We start from the raw sequence: 22,539 nt of genomic DNA, 5'->3' as shown, positions 1-22,539 counted from the left end.
GCATCTACACCGTGAAGGTGTCTAGTGGATAGGCATATAAAGAATCATTGAGGCTGAAAGATTTGCTAGCTCTTGTCGCATAAAACGGCAAGACGGGGGTTTCTATTACCAGCAAAGTTTGGAAAATGCGACTCGACGACATTGCTCTCAAGGATGTCATCATCTCCGCTAAACCAAAAACGGGGGTTGGTTCTGGCCTCGGATTGGCGCCAACTCATGTCGACCCCCACACTAAACTGTGCCTGTATTTCCAGGGCCCTTGGGATGATCGTTGCCGCGTTGTGGTAGCATTGTAAAAGGCCCGGTTTTGATAACAATCTTGGTGGCGGGGAGAAAAATAATGAATAAACACACAGCTGCCACACCCCTTCCCGTCAGCCTGCCGCCGGAACCGCTTGCACTTGAACCTAGAGCGCCTGCTGACTTTGGTGAGCATCTCGAGAAAGAACGGATAGTCTGGATTTCTCCCAAGATTTGGCCAAGGAGAGATCTTCAGAAAATTCGGATTCCAGGCGCAAGTCATGTCTGTCCGGCCCCGACCAGAAGGGCTGTTGGAGCCAAGGCGACCTGGAGGTAATGGCGAGTATCGCAAGACCACCGATGCAGAGGATGTCACCACCGCAGAGCCCCTTTCAGATGGCGGTTACCGCGACTTTTCCGACATCGATCCAGATAGCGGCGTCAAGCGCGGACTCAAGACGCGACATCTGAGTATGATGGCGCTGGCCGGTATCATCGGTCCGGGCTTGCTCATCGGCTCCGGAGGGGCGCTTGCAAGCGGAGGCCCCGCGGCGCTCATCATTGGGTTTGGAGTAATCGGAATAGTGGCTTTCAGCATTATGCAGTCACTGGGGGAGTTGACGACACTCTATCCCACCGGAGGCGCATTCACAAGCTTGTCGTCGCGGTTTGTGGACAAAGCTTTCGGCGTGGCTGTGGGATGGAATTATTATATCATCTGGTGGGCTGTTTTATCCAACGAGTATAATGTCATATGCAGTATATTCAATCTGTGGGGTTCTCAAGTTCCGATCTGGGGATATTTTCTCATATTTTGGGTATGTTGTGTCCGGCATTTCAAGTCCCGAAAAGCGTGTGCGCAGCGGCCACTGACAGAAACATGACCTGAACAGTCTGCTTTCACTGCTTTCCAGCTGCTCGGAGTTGAATCCTTCGGTGAAGCCGAGTTCTGGCTTGCGCTTCTCAAGCTTATCGGTCTGGTGGCATACTTTATCTTTTCGCTGGTGTATGTGGGAGGCGGCATTCCAGGTGCGCCCGCTCTGGGATCTCGCTACTGGCATGACCCGGGTGCCTTTGCGAATGGGTTCAAGGGCGTCGCAACCGTCTTTGTCTTTTGCAGCACATTCTATGCCGGAGTGGAGTCGGTCGCAGTCGCCGCGACGGAGACCAAGAACCCGCGCACTGCGATCCCTCTGGCGATTCGACAAGTCTTTTGGCGAATCGTCTTTGTATACATGGGCAGCGCCATATTCTTTGGCCTGACATGTCCTTGGGATGCCGACGGACTCGTCAGCGGCGAAAACCGAGCCCTGCGTAGCCCAATGACGGTGGCGATACAAAATGCTGGATGGCAGAGCGGTGTGCACCTCATCAATGCTTTCATCTTTGTCACATGCCTGAGTGCCATCAACTCGAGCATCTACATTGCCAGCCGGACCATCCTGTTTATGGCCCAGAGCCAAATGGCCCCCAAGTTTCTGGGTTGGACAGACAGGCGCGGGGTGCCGATCCCTGCCATCTTGTTTGCCAATGCGTGTGGCTCCTTGTCTATGATGAACATTTCGACAGGAGCTGCAACGGCATATTCCTACATTGTCAATCTGAGTGGCGTCTCGACCTTCCTGGTCTGGGGCTCCATATCTTTCACCCATATCCGGTTCCGCACCGCCTGGCAGGCTCAAGGCTTTGATCCACAGTCACTGCCGTTTCGATCAATGCTGTATCCTTGGAATGCATACTTTGGTTTGGGGGCCAACGTCTTCTTGGCGTTGGTGCAAGGGTGGTCGACACTGGCACCATTCGATGCACCCACGTTCGTGGACGCATACATTCTGATCCCGCTGTTTGCGGTAATTTATGTTGCATACAAGTTTGCTTTCAAGACTCGATTCTGGAGGGCCGAAGAAATCGATCTCCTTTCTGGCCGACGTCGCGATCTTGAAGAGGACAGGGAGATTCAGAATAGGACGCCCAGCGGCGCACCTCTATCTGCTTGGCAAAGACTTTGGAAAAACTTTTAGATAGGACTGCGTGGTTGTCATCACAAACGATTGGGAGTTTGTGACGGGTGGGTGGGTAATCAAGACGGTCTGTGGTTTTGGCCCAGGCGTCGTTTTTGGCCTGGCCTGGCCTGGCTTGGCCTCAGCCTGACCTGTCTGGTCAGCTACATGGTCGAGCAAAGGCAGCGCACCAACAGCATCAGATGTCAAATTAACAAAGGGACTTGTCATGTAATCGAGTCTCTGCAAAAGCTTTTTGTGGCTCAGTTGACTGTTGGTTGGTGAAAAAAAAAAAAAAAAAAAAAAAGCCTGATAATTTTTCCGGTTTTGGCGGCACAAAGAAATGTTTTCTGAGCGGCATTTGCTTGCTTTTCGCGGAGCGTTTATTGACGAGATCCAACAGGTTTTTGGTTTTGTGGCTCGAGACAAGCGAGGTAGGCGCGAGTGAGCTCACCAACACTCTTCGGTTTTGGTGCTCCAGAACCCCGTAGCAGTCCGGTCTAACCCCATTAGGCATTACTCAATTTGTTCTCCATGACAAAGAGGGCAGGGGCGTCACCAACAACGCGAGTTACCTCGATGTTCTTTTTTGGGATCTCATCAAGCTGACCGACAAGCTTTCTCTCGACAAACCCAAAAGTGGCGCTACCACCACGCTGCAGCGGCATTTCAGCTCATGGTTTGCGGCTGGTCGTGTAGGCTTCCTCCTCAGAATTCTTTAACGTTTTTTGTCCTAGCTACATCCTCACAAAGCCTCCTTGTGACGCCACGCATTTGCTTGCCCCCGGCTGTGTATGTGACTTGATGCATCAGCCTCAAGGATTGACGAGTGAAAGTTCCAAAAATCGGGTTAAAAATCGATAGATTTTAGCAGCAACGCAAGAAACGAGGCAGCGTTTTAGTCACCTTTTGACATCTATTTCTGATCACTGGTAGTCGTGTTGTGCAGCGCCACGTCTGCCACTGCAGAACAAAACAAAGCAATCTCTTGGGGATTATTGGTCGCATTTTGGTCACATCGTTGCCGATATTACACGATGGATTGGGCGGTCCTGGGCGAGGCTACCTGCAGCTACATGCATGGTGGTGCGTCGAGAGTTGTCACCAACATACGGCTTGGGACTTGGCATTCCTCCGCAGGCTGAACTGGGGTGATCCGGTAGGGGAGATGAGGGAGATGTAGCCGTACTTGGTATTTTCATCACTCTTCTGGGGCTAAATCTGCCTTGCTGGTGGGAATTATCTTTATTCGCCAATTTACCTCCTTTTTCTCTTGCTCTTGTCCTACCCTTCTCCCTATCCTCATCTTCCTCCCGTGCTTCTTCGCAGATTCACCCTTGCTGACTGCTGCCACTTTGTACATGTTTTTGAGTTAATCAGGAAGCTCGTTGGTTGATAGAAGGTAACCATCTTCACCTCATCGCTTCAAGCTCAGCCTTCCTCCAAACATGACGACCCCGTTCCAGGCCTTTGGGCTCTCCTGCCCCGCAGGCGGCAAGTTCTACATCTGCGAGACCGGCAGTGAGTTCGTCGGCTGCTGTGCCTCGGACCCTTGCAATCTGACAGGCTGTCCGCAAAGCGACCTGAGAACATCCAGCTTCTCTCCGGACGAGTACAGCAGCCTCCCTACCCAGGAGTGTGCCAACAGCGACAGCCTGTGGTACACTTGTGCCTTCAATGTTCCCCCGTTTATGGGTTGCTGCAAGACCAACCCTTGCGCGAACCCCAAGGCATCTTGTCCTACTTCCAGCTTGGGGGCAGCCAAGCTGAGCAGTGTTGATTCACTGCGGGAAAGGTTCTTGCATCCAAGCCCCAACAGCTCCGCAAAGCCGACGCCAACATCAGCACCAGACCGTTCCCCCAGCAATGGAGCAGCTCCCAACACCCAGAGCACAACGCCCTCGCCGCAGGCTGTCCCCAGCAGCAACAACAATTCGGGGCTTTCCACTGGAACGATTGCGGGGATTGCTGTTGGCGTTAGTGTCCTGGTGCTCGTAGCCATTGCCATCATCATCTGGAAGTGTGGATGGACCGCCGGCAAGCGTAGGGCGCGGAGACAGGCAGCCGAGGCGGCAGTGCCACCTGCGATGGGACCTGGCATGACGCAGAAGAACAACGGATATAGAGATTCGGGCTTCCCGGAAAACAGCTTCCCGGCAGAAAATTCGTATAGAGGTTCGTAAGGTGGGCTGTGCCATTTGTTCGTTCTCATGTCTAACAAACCTCACGACGAAACATTAGACTCGTTTGCACCCAGCGCCGTGACGGCAGTGGGCTCTCCACGCGACACGGTTTACTCCAAGCCTGGCTTTGACTCAAACACATCGAGCATGTACGGGTCACCCTTTCCCACTGGACCGACCACGCCTGCGCCGGACCCGCGATACTCGACATACAGCCAGCAAGGGTACAACCCTGTTGGCTATAGCCTCGTGCCAAACCCTGCGATGCCGGTGGTGTTCGAGATGGAGTCGACCGAGGTGCGTTCAGAGCTGAGCGGCGGAGGACAGCCGGTCGCGGCTCCACTGCCGGTCCCCGTCCAGCCCCCTCAGAAGAAACAGGGCGACGGCCAGCAAAGGCCTCCAGCTCAGGCTTCACAGCCGCAACCTCAGCCTAGCTCTCCGCGTAGCCCCCAGAACGGCGGTCTCTTCCCCAACACGAAGCCCGTTTCTAAACCTGGGTCAAGCAAACCTTCTCCCATAGCACCGCTGCCGCCACCAGCACAGGGGAACGCTCCTCATTCCCCATCCCTGCCATCGCCTGTTAGTCCTCCTCTGGTCCAGGGATTTCCTTCTCCTGTTTCTCCACCGTACCAAGGCCAGTAGGTCCTCCGCCTAAAAGGGATGGTGCTTCTGTCACTTCCGCCACCTCCCAGCAGTGAGGACTGCGGTCTGGGACTGTGGAAGTTTGAATGAGAAAGGTAGGCAGGGCTTGATGCGGAAAACCTTCCCAACCAGACTGTGAGCCTGGTTAAAGGTTCAAGCCTGATTACCTAGATGTTGGCTACACTGGGTGGACTTGATTGGTTTTATCTGACACACAGCGGGGTGGGTTTATCGTGCTTGTGATACGCATTGCTTTGAGATTTATTGATGCTGAAGCACTCAGCTTGTATGTCTTTGATACACTCGCTTAGGGCCTTGGATATGGTACATTTCTCTCTTTCTACCAGCCACCAGTGCATTGATGGGAACTAGCAAGTTGCCTGATTTTTTCATCATATTTCATTTATAATTTAATTAGGCATCAAGTCCAGAGTCTTAGTCTACGCTCCGGATATCCCGAACAACAACAAAAAAAAAACTCAGGTTAAACTAACTCTCGTCTCCCCTCTGATGAGACTGGAGTGGCTCACTTATACAAGTCGTCGCTATGCTGCTTTTCTGTAAAGAGGTAGTGAGTTCAACATCGCCATTCCGATTACGCCGATTAAAGTGGGAGCGACGCTCGTTGAAACTTTTTCTCGAGCGTCGAGTCCTTGCCAGAGCGTTCACCGCGCGGTATATGCCCGGGGCGCTGACCGTCATGACCACTTTATGTTTCCGGCAGATTGCAAGGTCAGCAGTCTGGTTCCTCGCCAGCAGCCTCAAAAAACGTTTATTCTTCTTCTTTTCCTGCTGTACGGGGATAAAAAAAAGCACTGGGTCGACTCACCAACCGAGGTCTCTGTCGTCCCCCAGAGCGCAAGCCACTGCAGGTCCGGCTGGCCCACAACCTTGTTCAACTGCCACGCGCGTACCGACGAGATGATGATGCAGACCCAGCCGGCGCAGAAGAGGCATGCAACGCCCACCTTGCGAGCGAACGGCAGCCGCAGGTGCCTGAACAGTTGCATTGGAAAGGCCATGACTGTTGGCAGTTGAGAAAGAAGGGTTGGATTAGCATCGGGTGATGCGCGCTAAATTGGCTAGAAAACAAGTGATATGCTGTATGCTGTGGAAAAAAGGAAGAAAACATACTCAACAAGTCTGTGAGGAGGTCAGCCACGTACGAAAACCAAAAGGTTATAGCGCCGCGTGGAGTGTTGAAGGGAGTATTGCAGGTTCCACCGCTGAAGGACGCGTCCAGTGAGGAGCACACGGTGAATGCGGTGACGAAGCAACCCATCAGTAGCTAAAGGTTGGACGGAGGACCGATACCCCTTGCTGGTAAGCATTCAACTCGTATAACAAATATCTGCAGGTGTCAACACTGCGACGATGGGGAAAACGACGTGAAAACTCACAACAGTGCAAAAGGCCAACAATATGTACCACAGGATTCGGCACACGGGCATGTCCCTGAACAGGGGCTTGTACATCCACAGGAAGCTATACTTTGCCGCCCACAGGCTCGAGAGGAAGCAGAGCGAGATGGCGAAGAGGAGGTACGACAGGTACCTGTAGTCGGCGAGCGAGAGGTTTGTCACCACGCCGTCCGGCGCCTGCTCGACCAGATCCGACCAGAACAAGGTCATGATCAGGTTCATGACGGCCGTCGCCACGGAGAATATGTGCGCGGCGAGCAGCCAGGCCTCCTCACCGGTCAGGAGCACGGCCAAGCGGCGGGACAGCGACCGGCGCTGTATGATTCCCAAGGTAAGGCGCGTGACGACGACGATGGTGCTAGCGACGATCAGGGTGATGGTGAGGCTGTAGATGGACGCTCTCCATTGTGGATACACGTTCATGATCCAACAATCGTGTTTTGGTCGTTTCTTTTTTTCTTTCTCTGGTGGATCAGCCCCTTTTGAGGGAACAATGGAGTATGGACTCGGAAGTCGAAATTTGCTATAACACTTTGAGATGCATTCTCCAGAAACTTCAAAACAAACTCTTGATCAACGATAAGTTGGTACTCAATCAGGGGATTGCTATAGATGAAAGTAGATATGCGAGAGGCGGCGTTTTAATGATGTCAGGCTGCTGACCTTCTTTTTTTTTACCACAACGGTCCCGAGGGTGGGGGTGCGCTAGTGCTTGCCGGTAGGGGAAAAAAAAACATTCGCTTTTGTTTTTTTTTGCTTTCGCTCTGGCGATCGGCTGGCCGAGACGTGTGCCACAGGAGTTTACTACAAGGACGAACCTGGAGCTATAGACTTTTAGACAAGGCGATTCGCGTGGTTGTCAACGCCTCCTCCAACCACCCTCAGGAGGAATTTTGCTCCCCTTTGCTATGGGGTTCGGTAAGGTCTACCGAACCTGCCGACTTGTGTGGTAAGCCAACACGCTATAAAGGGGAAATCAGGGCGAGATTCCCCCCACCCCTGAGTTTTAGCTTGCATATTGCGTATGCCAAACGCAGGACGGCGCAAAGTTTGTTTCCTTGCGTGCGCCTATTTTCCTTGGCTAGCTTCGCGGGCTATTCGACGATGCCATGTTGGAGTGGAGTCTTGCTTTGAGGCTTGGGGGTTCAATTGCGAAATCAGAACTATACGTAGATGATCTCCTGCCTTGTAGCCAAAGTTGGCATTTGGGTACAAACGTTTTGCCGCACGACTGATAATGGACGTGGTAGTTGGCATAAACAAAACTAAAGAACACCGAGACCATGGTAGAGCCCATGCTTTTTGGGATGACCACGCCGACGCTAAATTTTTAGTCCTATAAGGCGCAAGTATGTAGGTAGGTAGGTAGGTACCTATAGCTATTTTCGTACATCCCATGTCCTGTCGAGGTGAGCCTAGAACTAGACCAAATTTGCTAGGATGTCACGACTTAACTCGGATTGATGCCACCACAGGAGCGACAGACAAGGGATTCCGGATTCCTTCCATTACTGATAGCGCCCTCTAGCTGGACGAAACCATAATTTGTATGCTATCTGCCACCCTTTGCTTGAGGTATCGTTCCTACCGTCCCTTTTGATGACCTCCCCAGTGGTGCTTGAATTGATCGTTACTATGCCCTCGTGCTCTTCGCCCTTTTGAGCTTTGATGGGCAGAAGAACCGAAAACGCAGAACCTAGTTTTAGACGCCACCCATTTCCACGTCTTCACCACCACCCCTCTCCTTGCTCGAAACTTGGTCCATAATCATCGGGCGCATCACGAAACTGGCCAAAGAATGCAACCGGCTTGGGCGGCACTTTGGTCATCGGCACTGTTTGGTCTGGCCGTCGGTATTCCGAGCGTCGGCACCGCCAGCCTTGTCATCGCTGCTGTCGTCGCCGGGACCCTGATCCAGATAACCGCCGGCGAGGTGGTACAAATCCTCCACGCCGACGGTCCAGGATGCTCCCACAATCTCGGCCAGGGCGTCGATGCCCTTGGCCAGCGCGCCGTGCTGGCCGACGTCAAACGGAGGTCTCTTGTGCGCATGCCAGCGGGCGCGGCCCTCGAACAGCTCGCGCACCAGTTCGACCATGACCGCCTGCGGTAGCCGGGCGGTCCAGTCCTGCCTTTGCTGCAGCGGCTCGATCATGGCCAGGAAATCGCATTCGTGTTCCGCGGCGATGGCGGCGGCGTCGACAAAGATCTTGGTGAGCCGTGGCTCGACGTCATCTTTGACGAGCCGCACCACGGTTGAGAGAGCATTCGTGATGGCCTTGTCGTAGCTTCGACGTGCGCACAGCTTTCTCCCCTGCGTGTCGTAGTTGAACCGAAAGCCGTTACGCGGAAGAAGATCACCAAGGCTGCGCTTGGGAATGTGCTGCCGAGCGGTGGCCATTTACTTTGGTAGGTGTACTTTCGGGGTGCAAGTCAGTGGAAGAGGCTTCAGTGAAGGCTTTCTTTGTAGAATTTGTGATTGTCATGGGAGCGGGGGAGGTTGCTATCTTCAACGTTGGCAAAGATGCTGGCTGCAGAGGGTAAAGTGAGGGTGAGGTTGAACATCAAGTTGGCTTTCTGACATGACGGTTTGTCAGGTCCGAAGAAATTCAGTGAACAAAACATTGGCGTCTACAAGTCGCCTCAGATCGCCCTCAGCTTAGGACGCTGTCCTGGAGCATCATTCTCAAGGTGAGAGAAAAGTGACTCCCGACTGAAAAGCAGATCAGGACTGGCACTAACCCCTTTCTAATCTAATCTCGCCCCCCTGCCCGTTTGTTTGCCTTCCAACTGCTGCCAGGAACGGGATATATAAGCAAGGTTTGTTTGCCCGTTTAATACTTTTCTCCTCGAGATCTTTGGCTGGGACCACGTCCATGGCAAATATATCTGTGAGAGGGGTTGGTACGCCTCCCCACCAGTACCGGACTACGTCTGTGGGTGGTGTTCTTCGGGGGATCAACGACTGGAGATCCTTTTTTTTTCTGCGTTTATATCTGCACGGTACCCCTTTTCCACAGGAACTGATCTCTTACTTTGGGCAATATTGTGGTTGAGGTTCTCACGGATACAATTACCCAGCTCTATTAGCTAGGGAATATGTAAGCCCTTTGCTTTGCTCTCGGCTTTGTTCACCTGTCTCGAGGGCTGTTGGATGAGGGTCACGTCCACGACAAATATTCTGAAACTAAAGATAGTTTGTTTTCTTCACCTTGGTGCCCAACCGCCTCTGTTGGTGATGCTATATCTGAGGGATGTTCTCGACCAACGAATTATATAGTGGGTGTGGTACAGCTGTTTTGGATTTTTTTTTTTTTTTTTAATTTGAGATGCATATCTTATCTCCTGTTTTTACCCAAGGCAAGCAGTTGCTCAAGCAGAATCCCCTCAATGCAACAATGCTTGATACCTGTCCACCGCCTCCTTGCTCATTCCCGAAATGACAAGCGTGTCGGTGTCCCCAACCCGCGTCAGCTTCCCATGCTGCTGCTCCCAGCCGTACGTCTTGCGCCCGTCGGCGGCGCGCGCCTGTTCCTCCTTGATGGTGTCGAAGCAGTACCCCTGGACGCCAAACACGACCGCCGTGCTGTGGTTGCTCGAAACGTACATCTCGGTCCCCGGGGCCAGTATCGGCGTGCACGCCGTCGTGAAGCTCTGCCAGCACGGCGCCGGGGGCAGGAGGCCTTGGTAGTAATCCGGGTCACGCACGGGGCTGCATCGCTTCTGTAGCGTCGCGGCTGTGGCGAGGCTGATGAAGGGGAGGATGTTGATGAGTTGCATTATGGAATAGTCTGGCGGAGTGCTGTATTGGCTTTTGGGTGTTTTGTGTTTTGTGTTTGTTTTTTATTATTATTATTAAAGTTAAGGAGAGGATATATGTATGTATGAGATGGATATCCAATGCGTTTGAACGAGATGGAATGTCGGCCAAAGTGTCAAAAGGTGACAAGGCAAGAGGACGAGACAGCCAGCCTCTTTATACGGATGAGGTCGGCACACCGAATGCAACACCGGGCTGATCTTAATATAATAATGCTCCCTCCCGCAGTTTGTGATGCTGCAGATCTACCAAACATTTTTCCACATTCGGTAGCAGTTACTAGAAACTAAGTTTGCTGCGGCCCACACTACCTAGCCCACACAGAAAAAAAGATATGGGGTGACAGGGAGCGGCCCCTGATTTTGTTTTATAAAACCCGATACCTACCATACATAGTATCTTGTGCATCAGCCATGTCCAAGAATAGTTGCCCAAATATATATTACCCTCGTATTCATGAATACGTCGGCAAACAGGATTGGCGCTCGACTGGCCGGAGGTCAGCTCCGATTTAGCCGCGTATTTTCCAAGGACTTTGCAGGAAACCAGAAAATGTGAATGGAATTTAATCAGAATAATAATACCTAATAAATACCACACACCATGATCCCCGAAACCGTCTACCATTCGACGCATATTCCCTCCCCACGCAGGGAAGCGGTCTCTTGGCAGCATCTTTCAATCGTCACGCCTCAGACATATGCTGGTGCGACTTTGTAATTCTCACGCTGAATTCCATCTTGGACCACGACAAAAGTGCATCGCATGTCGTCAATCAAGACCTTGGCGGTAGCTGTGCCCGCCTAGTTCGTATTCTGGATGATGTCGGCCAGCCCTGCGACTATGGTCCAGAAGAGTCGGGTTCAAATAAGGTGGTACGAGAAAGGAAGGGCCTTTTCTCCAGCTAATTCGGAATGACCGAATTTTAAACGTAACAGAAACTCCAGAAGCGGGACACGCCCCAATGTCGGTCTTGGTGGCTGCAAATTGCAAAGAAATGCGTGCAGTATTCTCCGTGGTTGCAGCTGGTAAAAGTGCCCAATCATAGATGGGCAGATGGACGAGGTTGGCAACAAGATAAATTAATCCCAAATTTTGGCCAGCAGAGGCTTCAGCTATCATCCCGGGAACTGCAACTGCAAAACTGCGCCGAATACTTCAATTCCGATCGCATGCGGAGATCGAATGTGATGGAAGGTACCAGTATGAACAAGGTAGGTAGATCTCTCTCTCCCTTTTAAATCGGCAGACCAAGTGGCTCACGGAGAAACTTTATCTGTCAAGCAGGGCAAACAGTGGGAGTGAGTACATCTAACGTACCTACCTATTGACTTGGTACCACCACACATGAACGGCTGGGCTGACCCGATCGCCACACTGTGCCTCCCAAAACTTCAACACATAGAATAGTAGGTAAGTAACCTGGCATTCCCACCTGAAAGATTAATTGGTACAACTGCAATCAAAACCCGGCTGGGTCAAGAACCAATCCAAATGAGCCTCTAAATGGGGTGTCTAGGTTTTGGGGTCGTGTCTGCCCCCTCATAAGTCTATAGCTACTGTTGATTACCTAGTCCTCAACAACCTCGACATTTTTCTTCGCCTCGTTTGCTTTCAATATAATACGTTAGACAGATGATAACAATAGGAAAATCTCGAACATACAAAAGTGGGCATCAGCGGCAGGACTGTAAATTTCGTGCCCAATAAAACTGGGTCCTGCTCGGGAAGCCAGGGACAAAACCGACGAATAAACTTTCGCGTCTCGCGCAGAACTAACAACAGCGGTCCAGATTGAATATACAAGACTACTTGGGTTTGTAATCATTATGTATATACCTTTGGAAGCAAATTTGTCAGACTGCACTGACTTTTGGACATAAAAGCGACAGGTCCATAGACAAACAAAGGTAAGTGTAGGAACAATTTTCATCCTCCACAATCACTCACTCCTGAAGCCCGACACTCAAGCATGGTCGTTGTTGCTGTAGCCGGAGGGACTGGTGGCGTGGGCCGCACCATCGTTGAAACGCTGCTGCAAAGCCCTACCCACAAGACCATTGTTTTAACTCGCAAAGTGAGATATCTTATGTCACTTCTAAGCTATGAAAATCTACGGCTGTCTAATAGGAAAACCTACAGATCCCGGATGAGCCGTTGTTCTCTGCTACTACAATTGCGGTGGACTACAGTGATGTCGACTCAGTGGCCAAGATTCTTGCCGACAACGAGGTCGACGCCGTCATCTCCGCCCTCAGGGTCCTTGATGAGCCCACCTCTGACTCCGAGGTGAACCTCGTCAGGGCGACGGTCAAGGCCGGCACCCCCAGGCGCTTCATGGCCAGCGTATGGGGCATCCAATATTCCCCGGAGTATGTTGCCCCTGCGGATTATACATGGCAGACTTAGGCGAAACAGCCGTTGTTAATGTCAAAGGGACCTAGATCGACGGTGGGCAAAGCCCGAGAGCGCACTCTGATCGAGCTGCGCCAGACCCAGCTGGAATGGACGCGCTTCAACAACGGCTACTTTCTCGACTACTACGCACCGCCGTCGTTAAAGTCCCACATGCTGCGCGTCGCCTTTGGCATCGACATTGCGAATAAAAAGGCCGCCATCCCCGGAGACGGGAATGCCTTGATGACGTTTACGTACACGTTTGACGTGGCTAGGTTTGTGGTCGCGTCTCTGGACCTGCCCAAGTGGGACGAGCTGCTGTACTGCTACGGGGAGAAACTCACCTGGAACGAGTTCCTGAGGCAGGCCGAAGAGGTTACGGGTGAGAAATAAATGCGCACGGCAGATCACCAGCCAAAACAAACAAATAGCTGTCGATTCTGTTTCTTCCGCAAAACCTAACCAAAGTGCTCTCTTTGTCTAGGTTTTAAATTTCAAGTCGCATACGACTCCCCCGACAAGCTGCAAAAAGGAGACGTCACCGAGCTCCCTACAAACGAGGACCCAGGCCCCGACTTCACCAAGGGGCAGTTGAAGATTCTGTTGGGCATCTGGGGCGGCTTTGCGCTGGAGGGAATGTACGACATGCCGACGGAAATTACGTTGAATAAGCGTTTCCCCGACATAAATGTTATGAAGGTGAAGGATGTGTTGGAAATGTGGCGGGCGCAGTAAAATCCGCGTGATTTAAGCCTGTCTCCCCATCTTGACCAACTATCCTGTTTTAGCCTACCCCGGCCGTCTCACTCGGCCTTGACCATGTGTGTGTGGTTGTTGACAAGCAAATGCATCAAGGACTTTAAAACCGCTCGTCAACTCATATAAAGGGGGTATTTTGCCTAGGTATCCAGGTATATCTTGTTAGACTCGAGCAAATTTTGATAAACACAGACAGAGATAATGCAAGTACGTATGGAACCGCTGAAGCCCCAATGCGTCATTGCAACAAGGCCAAGAATATACTGTGATATTTGGCCTCTTGGATCAATCCAGATAATCGCCCAATTGGTCTCCACTGTCTAGGTGCCTAAGGTAAGTTAGCTACTTAGGTAGGTTTTCGGTTCATACCTGCCTCCTGAGGCTTCTCTTGGCACCCAACACATCTCTTTGCCTCTCTTTTTATCCATTAATCCATTGTAAATGAGATGCTACGCGATGACTGTCACATACGACCATACCCACTGGAATATACGGGATCCCGTCCGCTCTCCCCTAGTCAAACCAGTGAGGGCCGAACTAGTACTCAGGTGGGTGACCACTGGGGAATCCTCGGTGTTGTATGTTTTGTCTACTTCTTCTCTTTGTTGTTTTGGTCTTTTTGGTCTTTTTGGTCGCTTTGTCTCCTGTAACTGGTATCCTGCTGATAGACGCGATTGTTTCGTATATGGAGGCCCTCTCGGGACGCATAATTTCAGGGGCGTAGCACCGGACCCAAAAGTTCAATACCGGTGTTGGTTGCTCAAAACAGACCACTTCACTCGATCACTAATGTAAAAGAGACACCTTACCTACCTAAACCATCTAGGTAAACAAACATTCGCATAGGTGCATACTGGCACTCTAAGCAGTTTATTGAAAACATCTTCATATTTTGCAAGCATCTATGCTGTATAAACGCTAATATCTCATACGCCAGAAGGAGACCCCTGAGGTTCCATTGCGTCCTTGCGATAAACCTAGCATTCAATTTGATGTTTGCTTTCCTTGGGATTCCTTTGACAATCCAGTATTGCAAAATGTAGTGCTACCTCAGAATTGCACATGGAAAGAAAAGCCATCGGGAGCTTGGGTAGGTATACTAGCACAGGCACCTATGATGGTATCGAAGAGTAAAGCTTGGTACTGCTTTGAGTCCTTGTTACCGATCTTGCTCAATGTTCACTCTGAACAAGTGAGTTACAAGATACACTCGGCAAAGCATCCAAAGTCAACGCCTGACAGGGATTTTGATCCAAGAGCTAGCTTTGACGATTCCAAACGTCTTATACAGCGTGCCTTACGAGGCTGAGACGATTAGAAAATTGCTGGCCTTCTTCTTTGACCACGAGAGAAACCAAACAACAAACAAGGCAGTCACAAGCCCACTTAATCTCGTCGCACTGAACCTCATTCCAAGAATACATCCTACCGCTTGAATCATCGACAGTGGAGTCGTCATTGTCCACTCAGCCTAATGCGCCTATAGCCCTGGATAGAAAGCAGAACCCAAAAACAGGGTAAGGTAGGCAAAGGGAACCCAAAACAAAACAGTCCGCAGAGGTCACAAGACATATCGGAGATTTGTTGACGCAACTGGCGTCTTGAATCGATCGCGCGGGGGTGGTTTGTCTCTTGTTGTGGCCAGCCAGTGGACGGGGAATAGCAGAGAAAAAAAAAAAAAAAAAGAAAAAAAAAAGAAAATGCCATGTAGACAGGTAGATATGCCAAGTGGCAAGAATTCCAGCTACTGACTCATACAGACCAAGCGCCCATAATTCGACAGAGCAGGGCTTTTTTGGCATATAGTCGGCATGCCATTGTGGGCACAAACGCCATGCCCAGCTCGAATTCAACATCCACAAGGACTCGACCGTCCTTTTGGCTATTACACCAACGGTGCTCTTGAACCACTTGCGTGAATACCAAAGAGGACGCAATCATAGCCTAGAATCTCAGCTGAAGTTTTTTGGGCGAGATCTTTTCAAGCTAGTCTCCGGGCAAAGACGTTACGCTGGACCAGCCGCCATGAGGTTTTACGCCACGAATACACCCAGCTGGAATGTGACTCGAAGCGCCTCACTTTTTCCCTCCCTCAGCTGCATCCCTAAACTCCCAGCCAATTCCATCAGTTCCGTCAACCCAGTTGCCCAGCTTGCCAGCTATCTTGCACCATATGATGCGTTCTGTCGTTTTTCTGTTTGGGGCATCTTTGCGACCTTGTTTCTTTTTCTTCTTCTTGCTGATCTAAAGACCTTTTGCCACTGAAGGACATCGGAGGAGGCATGTCTTTTCTCGCCTGGGTGCAATTGGCGTCAAGGTCTTTGCTGTGACGAATTTCCATCTCGTCCGTCGGCGGCCTTGTGTTGGTTTAATACGTCACGGGGTAGGAAGAAAGGCCAAGTTTGTTCGACGGCTTGATCGATCTTCCAAGTGATGATAGTGATCTGGATTCCGGTGAGTAGAGTACTGCGAGGGATTGTTATCGTCATTCCTGATGTCCGTAGTTCCTCCAAGACATATAGCATCTCGAACTGAACCGCCACATTCCAGGTCCCTGAAGATGGAAAATAAAAGCCAGAGACCAAGTCGGTATAAAGCCCCCGAGTGTTTGAGACATCCCTCTCCAGCTTCACAAGTCCTCATAGTTATCCCTAGTATCCCATAACCAGGATCCCATCCGGGCAACTCATACCATCACTGCTTTGCCTTGTCCAACAAGCCTTCAACACAGTCCACAATGAAGCTCCTCAACGCCGTCGCCGTCCTCACCGCCGCCATCGCCCCCGTGTGGGCCCAGCGGACCGCCAGCGAGATCGCAGCCGACAAGGTTGGTGCGCTGAACATGCACAACGTCGCCAGTAAGCTTGCACTCTCCGCAGCCGCCGTGCCAGAGACCAAAACATGTTACTGAAATCAGAGCAAACTCCCCTGTAATGCAGGACAGACCGTGACCGGCAGCCGCGGCTCCCGCGCCAACCTCACCTACTCGTCGGTGCTGGACAGCTCGGCGGCCAACTACGCTGTGGAGCTGGCGCGGCTCGACAACGGCCTCGTGCACGCCTCGAACCGCAACGGCCAGGGCGAGAACCTGTACTACACGAGCAACTCGGACCTCAAGACGCCCTTTCAGGCCGCGAGCAAGGCCTGGCTAGACGAGAAGCCGTTCTACGATTGCCGCAACATCAACGGCGCGGACCCCAACTTTGGAAAGTTTGGCCACTATAGTAAGTTTTTTTTTTTTTTGTTCTTCCTTTCTTGGTCAATGTTCTTTCAAGATGAGATGCAAATTAGAAAACAGGAGCAGGGAGGAAAATAAACACATGTCCTGGTAGACTTACTAACCTTATCTCGGCCACTTTTAGCTCAAGCCATCTGGCGTACGACCACCGAGTTTGGGATCGGCGTGGCCAAGGGAAACAAGACCGGCCGACTCTATGTTGTCGCGAGGTACCTCCAGCAAGGGAACATGTAAGTTGCATCAAAGTCTTGGGTGATTTTAGGCTGTGGAAAACACTCGTTGACAGTTTCTCTTGCTTTAGCGTTGGCCAGTCGGCTTGCTAGACTGGCATCTACCGGTACAATGGTCACAGGCTTGTGTGCCTTGCAGGATGTTTATCCACACTTTATTTCGTCTTGTCCCAGATTGTGGCGCCTGGTAAATTCGGGCACGTTAGTGATTTCGCCCCAACACAAAATTCCTGTAGTTCTATAACCCAAAAAATACCATGTTGTGTCATCACCTATTGCGAACATATCGTTCAATCAGTCTTCGGCGTGGAGCAAACCGGTTTAACTCCCAGTAGCTAAAATTGACGGGACGAGATTGTACTTCATGGTCATTGTTTAGTAGCAGAGTACTCTAGTGGGGTCAAACTAAGACTGCTAACAAATTATGAAAATACGCAAAATGCGTACGCTTCCAGTGGATGGTCAAAGAGCCCATCTAATGGTGCAACAATGGGGAGCCCATCTCTGTTTCGTGTTGTATCCCTAGTACACGCCCGAGCCTCTCTTGGAAGGGTCTTGATAGAATGTCGCTGCAGTCACTCCTCGATGGAAGGCGGTGCCTTTTTTGCGCGTCGACTGCGAAAATTTCTGATAGGCAAAGTGTGTTCCTAAGCCTTGCCAACCCATCCAGAATTGACGAAAAACTCAAAAATCCTGCTGCCCTTGGCGTTGTCAAGGCGACAGATCTCCTTGGCTTGCTTCTTTTTCAATGTTCCGTTCGTCTTCAGTGCCTCCTTGAGCAACTGCTCCTTGATCATGAGATAAGGCTTCGGCTGGATGCGCAACAGTTCGCAGAGCTTTACCTCATCCGGCGTCAGAACCTGCAGGTCTGGGGTCTGATCAAGAGTAAACTGCAACGGCGTCAAGGTGGGGATCGGCTGAAGCTCAAATTTCTCCTTCTTGACGAGACCATTAGCAGTGACTCCGTTGACCGTGCTATCGCCATTGGCCACGATGACACTGCCCGTGTCGCCATTCGTCCCACCATTGGCATGAACCTCGCTCTTGACAGCATCGCCGTTTGAAGCAGCGTGCTCTACGTTCTCGCTCGCTAGTGAATTCCCGTGAGAACCCTTGGTAGCCAGCCTTGCAGGCATTTCGGGCGCGACAAGTAGAGCAGCACCGCTGGGTGGATCGGGGGGCGGTGGCGCCTTGCTTCGCTGATTTGTGGCCAGTCGATCGCGATCCATGGACCCCAGCGGGATGGCTTTCTGAATACGTGCTGCTTTTTCTTGCTCGTATTTTTCACCACTTTTCAGGTCGCCTATCCTCAGGCTGCGCCATTCCTGTAGTTGTGTGATCGCTTGCCTCAGATTCAATTCATCAATCAGACCTTGCGAGAATGCTTCGAAATCATCGTGGTTCATCATCCGCGCAAAAGGTTTGGCCTTGTTGAGTAGATCCCTCTCCTCCTTCGACCGCTTCTTCTCCAACTTGCTGTTCTCTCTATAGTCCAGTAGATTGTGTTCAAAGATAACCTTCTTGCGCTCGACACGCTGGGTGAGGCGGCAATTGTAAACTTCCATGACAGTCAACTTGAGTTCAGTCTCAGGCTCGAGCTCCCCAGTGCGCGGGTTGATGCCATCGCCAGGGTCAAACTGCATAAGCTGCACGGCCTCTTCGGCTTCATTGGCGTGCTCCGTCTCAAACTCCAAACGACCGGGCATGTATCCTTGAATTTCATGGCATGATGGCACCGAGGCTGTGGGTTTGGTCTTGGGTTGCAGAGCAGGAGCATTCTTGGCAGCATCGCGACGTTCCTCGATGCGCTGTTTCTTCCGTGCTTGAAACTCTTCGCGGGTTGTCTGGTTGGCCAGCTCGTTGTCGTGTGGACTACATCGTTTTGGAAGCGGAAATCGTGGAGAGTTCACATAGGCGTTTATGTAGTGATCGCGAACCTCATCTTTGTGACGGTAGCCGCCGATGTGGTCTGCAATGTCTGCCCATGATCCCAGCCCATATATCTCTGCGCCCTCGAGGAGAAGTAGCTCTTCATCGGCACCCCAGTCTTCTTCAAATATCGGAAACGAGTTTTGTTCTATGACTCGGTAGGGATGTGTCGCAGGCTGGTGGTTACTGCTCGATGAGCCTTGGGCAAAGCAGTTGACGCAAAGGTCGTAGTCATTGCATGCGCTGTGAGCACACCTGATTCGAACCTAAACAGTCATTACAAAGGCGTTAGCGATTACACAATGACCGTTTTGCGCTACTGGGAAAGGATGTTGGGTGGTCCAATGACGTTCTCGCCCCGTAGCTTTTGGTGGGGCATAAATCTGGGGTAGGTGCAGCACGAAACACGTCCGGGATGATGCGCGGTTGAGCGACGATGGATGAAGATGGGGAGTAAACAACAAAAGAGCTTGACACTCACCGTGGATGTGATGTCAACGGAGCAGACGTCGCAGTGATACTTAACCCCGCCTTCAGCGCCTCTAGCAGCTGTCTTTTTCCGTATGACACCCATTGTTCTAGCCGGCGGTCGTGTCGCGGTACGAGACCCGGGTAAGCCGGGAAGCTTGGTAGTCGTGTAGCTGTTTAATCGGACATGTAGTGACTGTGAATGAAGTATAGGATAATGGGGATTGATACACCGACTGTGCCGATGAAATATATCGTTTTGGGTGTTGAAATTGATGGCTGGGGTTGACAACACTTGATTGATGCGCTGCTGCCTGTACTTGTCATGTCGCAGGCAGTCGCTGGTTGGAGTTGGTGTCAAGCGTTGGACCGTGCACCCAAATCTCCAGATAGCTTCTGATGCTACCGAATGCACGTGACTTGCGGGCGACGGTTACTCCTCCGACCTCCTTTGCCGCTGATCGGAACCCAATGTCTACCTTGTTTCCTAGGCTTTCACACTTGCAAGAAATCAACGGGATTATTTGGCTGAATGTGATTTTCCCGCTATTTTGCCGGGCATTTTTTTTTACCCCAAGTCATGCGTTTAGCTACAGATGCGACGACTATTGAAGTCAGGCACAAATATACTTCAGCCGCAACAATCCTCCCCACAGTCAAGATAAACAATAAAGTATCAAGGCAATGATGTAACAAGTCAGGAAGGGTGGGGTCGACCTCACTTCCCCCGCATGGCTGCTCACATGGTAAACAACATCCAGCCCACTTTGATCCATGGTCCAATGTATTGCAATTTCGTAGAATTGTTGTAATTTCTACTCGGCTCTGAGCCTCTGGATACGTCAATCTGGACACCTCACATACGCGATCAAGATGCCTGACAAGATTCTTGACGACATCTCCCATCGGAGGTACAATCCTTTGACTGGCACATGGCTCCTCGTCTCGCCGCATCGCACAAAACGACCCTGGCAAGGTCAGCAGGAAGCGCCTTCCAAGAGCGAGCTTCCACAGTATGACCCGTCTTGCTATCTCTGCCCAGGGAATACACGCGCCCAGGGCGACAGCAACCCGAAATACGAGAAGACATTTGTCTTTGTCAACGACTACAGCGCCGTCAAGGAGACACAGGCACACTATGCGCCAGAGGAAAAGACCGATGGTGAGGATCTGCCATACAAGATGTGGTTGTTGAGTGATTAATGCTAAGATTGCTGGGTTGTTCAGATGTTGCCTCGCTCCTCCTCAAGGCGGACGCTGCCACTGGCCGTTGCTATGTGTTGACATTCTCGGCCGTGCACAATGTCACCCTGGCCGACATGAAGCCCCAAGAAATCGTCCCCGTAATTGATCTCTGGACGGATCTCTACGCCTCGCACGTTTGTCCGACTAGCCCCTTGGGTACGGCTGCCGCTACCGTGCGTCAGAAACTCTCGATAGTCCCCGAGTGCCAAATGTCGCAGCCATCGCAACAACTACGATACATGACGATATTTGAGAACAAGGGAGCTGCGATGGGTTGCTCGAACCCCCACCCCCATTGTCAAATATGGACGACGTCGAGCTTGCCAGAGGAACCAGGCAAGGAATTGGATCAAATGTCCAAGTACCGTCGGGAACATGGACGTCATATGCTTGGTGACTACGTCAAGTTGGAGATCGAGAAGGGCGAGCGTGTCGTTTGGCAGAACGACAGCTTCTTGATTGTTTGTCCGTGGTGGGCAGTTTGGCCTTTCGAGGTTCTGGTCCTTGCGAAGCGACATGTTCGGGCCTTGGTGGATCTGTCGACCGACGAGAGGCTTCATTTTGCTGAGGCCATCCAGGAAGTCACTCGGCGATATGACAACTTGTTCGAGACAAACTTCCCATACAGTAAGATACCCCAATGCGACACAGTGATTGCAGACAAGGAGCGCGTGACTGACGACCCGCCCACGCTATAGGCTCTGGAATACACCAGGCGCCCATTGACTGCAGTGAAGAAGAGGCCGAGAGCAGCTGGTTCCACATGCATTTCTACCCGCCGCTGCTTCGCTCAGCTACCGTGAAGAAGTTCCTTGTTGGATATGAGCTTTTGGCCGAGCCTCAACGCGACATTACCCCTGAACAAGCCGCGGCTCGTTTGAGGGCCTGCGGCGGAGAGCTGTACCGCAACTCTCTATAATTAGACACTAATTAGGGCTTCGAAGCTCTGAAACTTTCAGACCAAAGGGTGGTTTTATACAATGCTGTGCTAACCCCAACGCTCTAAGCGCTCAGCCATACGATTTGAGGATCATTTCATGGAGCGTGCGCTCTTCCGCCATAGTGTCTTCTTTTCAATCAAATCACCTGAACAATGGCAGGGTGAAAGGGCCGACGTAGTGAGTGTACTGCAGAGTCATCCAGATAAATCCAGTCGACCCGGCAAAGATCGGGAAGAGAACGGGAACACTCGGGCGGCATGTCTTGAAGACGAGAAGCTCGGAAAGAAAGTGTCCACCGGCGAGGAAGTGCGTAAGAACAGAGAGCTGGTATAGAGCCGGGTTGGAAACGTCGTAGGCGGTATACAGACGCACAACGCCGGTGATGAGCGTCCACACCGCAAACAAACGGGCTGCAAGGGGGGTGAGCTGGTCGTTGGCCTTCTCAACGTCCTTGCCGGTGCTCGATGCAGGGACGAGCTTGTTGATGCTGTCCTCGGGGTTGTGCCTTGGGTTTTCATCGGTACGCTCCTTGCGCTTCAGCGCGGGGTTTGACACGAAAAGGCCATTGTAGATACGCCGGCTGTAGTGAAGAGTGGTGAAGTTCTGCAAGGCGTTGCCGATAGCGAGAACGGAAACCTGGCCAAGAATATCATTAGTCTTCACTCTGGGCCATCAAAATATTCGAGATGCTGGCAAGCCAAAGTCCAATATAGGCTAGATTGTCTGTCTCTAGCTTGCAGTTGGACTACAAGTTGGGCTGAACCTACCAACATCAGATACGCGGGCAGGAGCCCATTGTCAAGTGGGGGCATGAGGTTGCTGAGAGAAGCCATCGTTGCTGTAACAGGGCAAAGAAAGACTCCAAAGAAAGATCTGTATGTGTGGCAGCGGAGGCCTGATGAGGACCGCCGTACATATAGTTGACGTTGGAAGAAAGATCTTAAGCTATTTCCACGTGCCGGAAATACCGGACGCGACCATGTACCTGAAGCTCAACAAAAATGAAATTAGTGCATTGCTCGTCTA

The 22,539-nt window shown here is 51.4% G+C and overlaps 10 protein-coding genes and 1 non-coding gene across 11 annotated transcripts; 6 read left to right on the top strand and 5 right to left on the bottom strand.

The window, feature by feature from the left end:
* The first annotated feature begins 314 nt into the window (after window positions 1–314).
* MGG_05107 (general amino acid permease AGP3) lies at window positions 315–2,594 on the top strand. Its single transcript, XM_003712582.1, has 2 exons — window positions 315–1,058; window positions 1,134–2,594. The coding sequence occupies exons 1-2, from the start codon at window positions 522–524 to the stop codon at window positions 2,259–2,261; spliced, it is 1,665 nt and encodes a 554-aa protein (XP_003712630.1). The 5' UTR covers window positions 315–521; the 3' UTR covers window positions 2,262–2,594.
* Window positions 2,595–3,447: 853 nt separating this feature from the next.
* Window positions 3,448–5,568, top strand: MGG_05106 (uncharacterized protein). The gene is made up of 2 exons (XM_003712581.1): window positions 3,448–4,415; window positions 4,482–5,568. Exons 1-2 carry the CDS (start codon window positions 3,689–3,691, stop codon window positions 5,063–5,065), a joined length of 1,311 nt encoding a protein of 436 aa, XP_003712629.1. The 5' UTR covers window positions 3,448–3,688; the 3' UTR covers window positions 5,066–5,568.
* A 23-nt stretch (window positions 5,569–5,591) lies between these two features.
* On the bottom strand, window positions 5,592–6,951 carry MGG_05105 (uncharacterized protein; the record flags this gene model as incomplete). The annotated part of the gene is made up of 5 exons (XM_003712580.1): window positions 6,466–6,951; window positions 6,200–6,353; window positions 5,895–6,089; window positions 5,686–5,772; window positions 5,592–5,623 (listed from the first exon to the last, which is right to left on the bottom strand). The coding sequence occupies exons 1-5, from the start codon at window positions 6,907–6,909 to the stop codon at window positions 5,592–5,594; spliced, it is 912 nt and encodes a 303-aa protein (XP_003712628.1). The 5' UTR covers window positions 6,910–6,951.
* A 1,294-nt stretch (window positions 6,952–8,245) lies between these two features.
* On the bottom strand, window positions 8,246–9,382 carry MGG_16870 (uncharacterized protein). The gene is made up of 2 exons (XM_003712579.1): window positions 9,229–9,382; window positions 8,246–8,904 (listed from the first exon to the last, which is right to left on the bottom strand). Exon 2 carries the CDS (start codon window positions 8,885–8,887, stop codon window positions 8,312–8,314), a length of 576 nt encoding a protein of 191 aa, XP_003712627.1. The 5' UTR covers window positions 8,888–8,904; window positions 9,229–9,382; the 3' UTR covers window positions 8,246–8,311.
* On the bottom strand, window positions 9,355–10,673 carry MGG_16869 (uncharacterized protein). The gene has a single exon (XM_003712578.1). The coding sequence runs from the start codon at window positions 10,264–10,266 to the stop codon at window positions 9,874–9,876; it is 393 nt and encodes a 130-aa protein (XP_003712626.1). The 5' UTR covers window positions 10,267–10,673; the 3' UTR covers window positions 9,355–9,873.
* A 1,605-nt stretch (window positions 10,674–12,278) lies between these two features.
* On the top strand, window positions 12,279–13,684 carry MGG_05101 (uncharacterized protein; the record flags this gene model as incomplete). The annotated part of the gene is made up of 4 exons (XM_003712577.1): window positions 12,279–12,383; window positions 12,449–12,678; window positions 12,751–13,085; window positions 13,188–13,684. 4 exons carry the CDS (start codon window positions 12,279–12,281, stop codon window positions 13,436–13,438), a joined length of 921 nt encoding a protein of 306 aa, XP_003712625.1. The 3' UTR covers window positions 13,439–13,684.
* A 247-nt stretch (window positions 13,685–13,931) lies between these two features.
* On the top strand, window positions 13,932–14,047 carry MGG_20340. The gene has a single exon (XR_001729795.1). It is a non-coding gene; the product is annotated as a 5S ribosomal RNA (ribosomal RNA).
* Window positions 14,048–15,548: 1,501 nt separating this feature from the next.
* MGG_05099 (transcriptional adapter 2) lies at window positions 15,549–19,682 on the bottom strand. The gene is made up of 3 exons (XM_003712575.1): window positions 19,341–19,682; window positions 17,187–19,125; window positions 15,549–17,114 (listed from the first exon to the last, which is right to left on the bottom strand). The coding sequence occupies exons 1-2, from the start codon at window positions 19,431–19,433 to the stop codon at window positions 17,578–17,580; spliced, it is 1,641 nt and encodes a 546-aa protein (XP_003712623.1). The 5' UTR covers window positions 19,434–19,682; the 3' UTR covers window positions 15,549–17,114; window positions 17,187–17,577.
* MGG_05100 (uncharacterized protein) lies at window positions 16,200–17,023 on the top strand (the record flags this gene model as incomplete). Its single annotated transcript, XM_003712576.1, has 4 exons — window positions 16,200–16,320; window positions 16,402–16,686; window positions 16,825–16,930; window positions 17,002–17,023. The coding sequence occupies 4 exons, from the start codon at window positions 16,200–16,202 to the stop codon at window positions 17,021–17,023; spliced, it is 534 nt and encodes a 177-aa protein (XP_003712624.1).
* Window positions 19,683–19,790: 108 nt separating the features above from the next.
* Window positions 19,791–22,484, bottom strand: MGG_05097 (transmembrane domain-containing protein). Its single transcript, XM_003712573.1, has 2 exons — window positions 22,281–22,484; window positions 19,791–22,149 (listed from the first exon to the last, which is right to left on the bottom strand). Exons 1-2 carry the CDS (start codon window positions 22,344–22,346, stop codon window positions 21,655–21,657), a joined length of 561 nt encoding a protein of 186 aa, XP_003712621.1. The 5' UTR covers window positions 22,347–22,484; the 3' UTR covers window positions 19,791–21,654.
* On the top strand, window positions 20,010–22,389 carry MGG_05098 (galactose-1-phosphate uridylyltransferase). Its single transcript, XM_003712574.1, has 3 exons — window positions 20,010–20,489; window positions 20,555–21,199; window positions 21,271–22,389. Exons 1-3 carry the CDS (start codon window positions 20,201–20,203, stop codon window positions 21,489–21,491), a joined length of 1,155 nt encoding a protein of 384 aa, XP_003712622.1. The 5' UTR covers window positions 20,010–20,200; the 3' UTR covers window positions 21,492–22,389.
* Window positions 22,485–22,539: the final 55 nt, after the last annotated feature.

This window comes from Pyricularia oryzae, chromosome 3 (genome assembly GCF_000002495.2).
Source record: "Pyricularia oryzae 70-15 chromosome 3, whole genome shotgun sequence".
Classification (NCBI taxonomy): Eukaryota; Fungi; Ascomycota; class Sordariomycetes; order Magnaporthales; family Pyriculariaceae; genus Pyricularia; species Pyricularia oryzae.
Note: the sequence above shows the minus strand (reverse complement) of the source record. Positions and strands in the feature narration are given on the sequence as shown.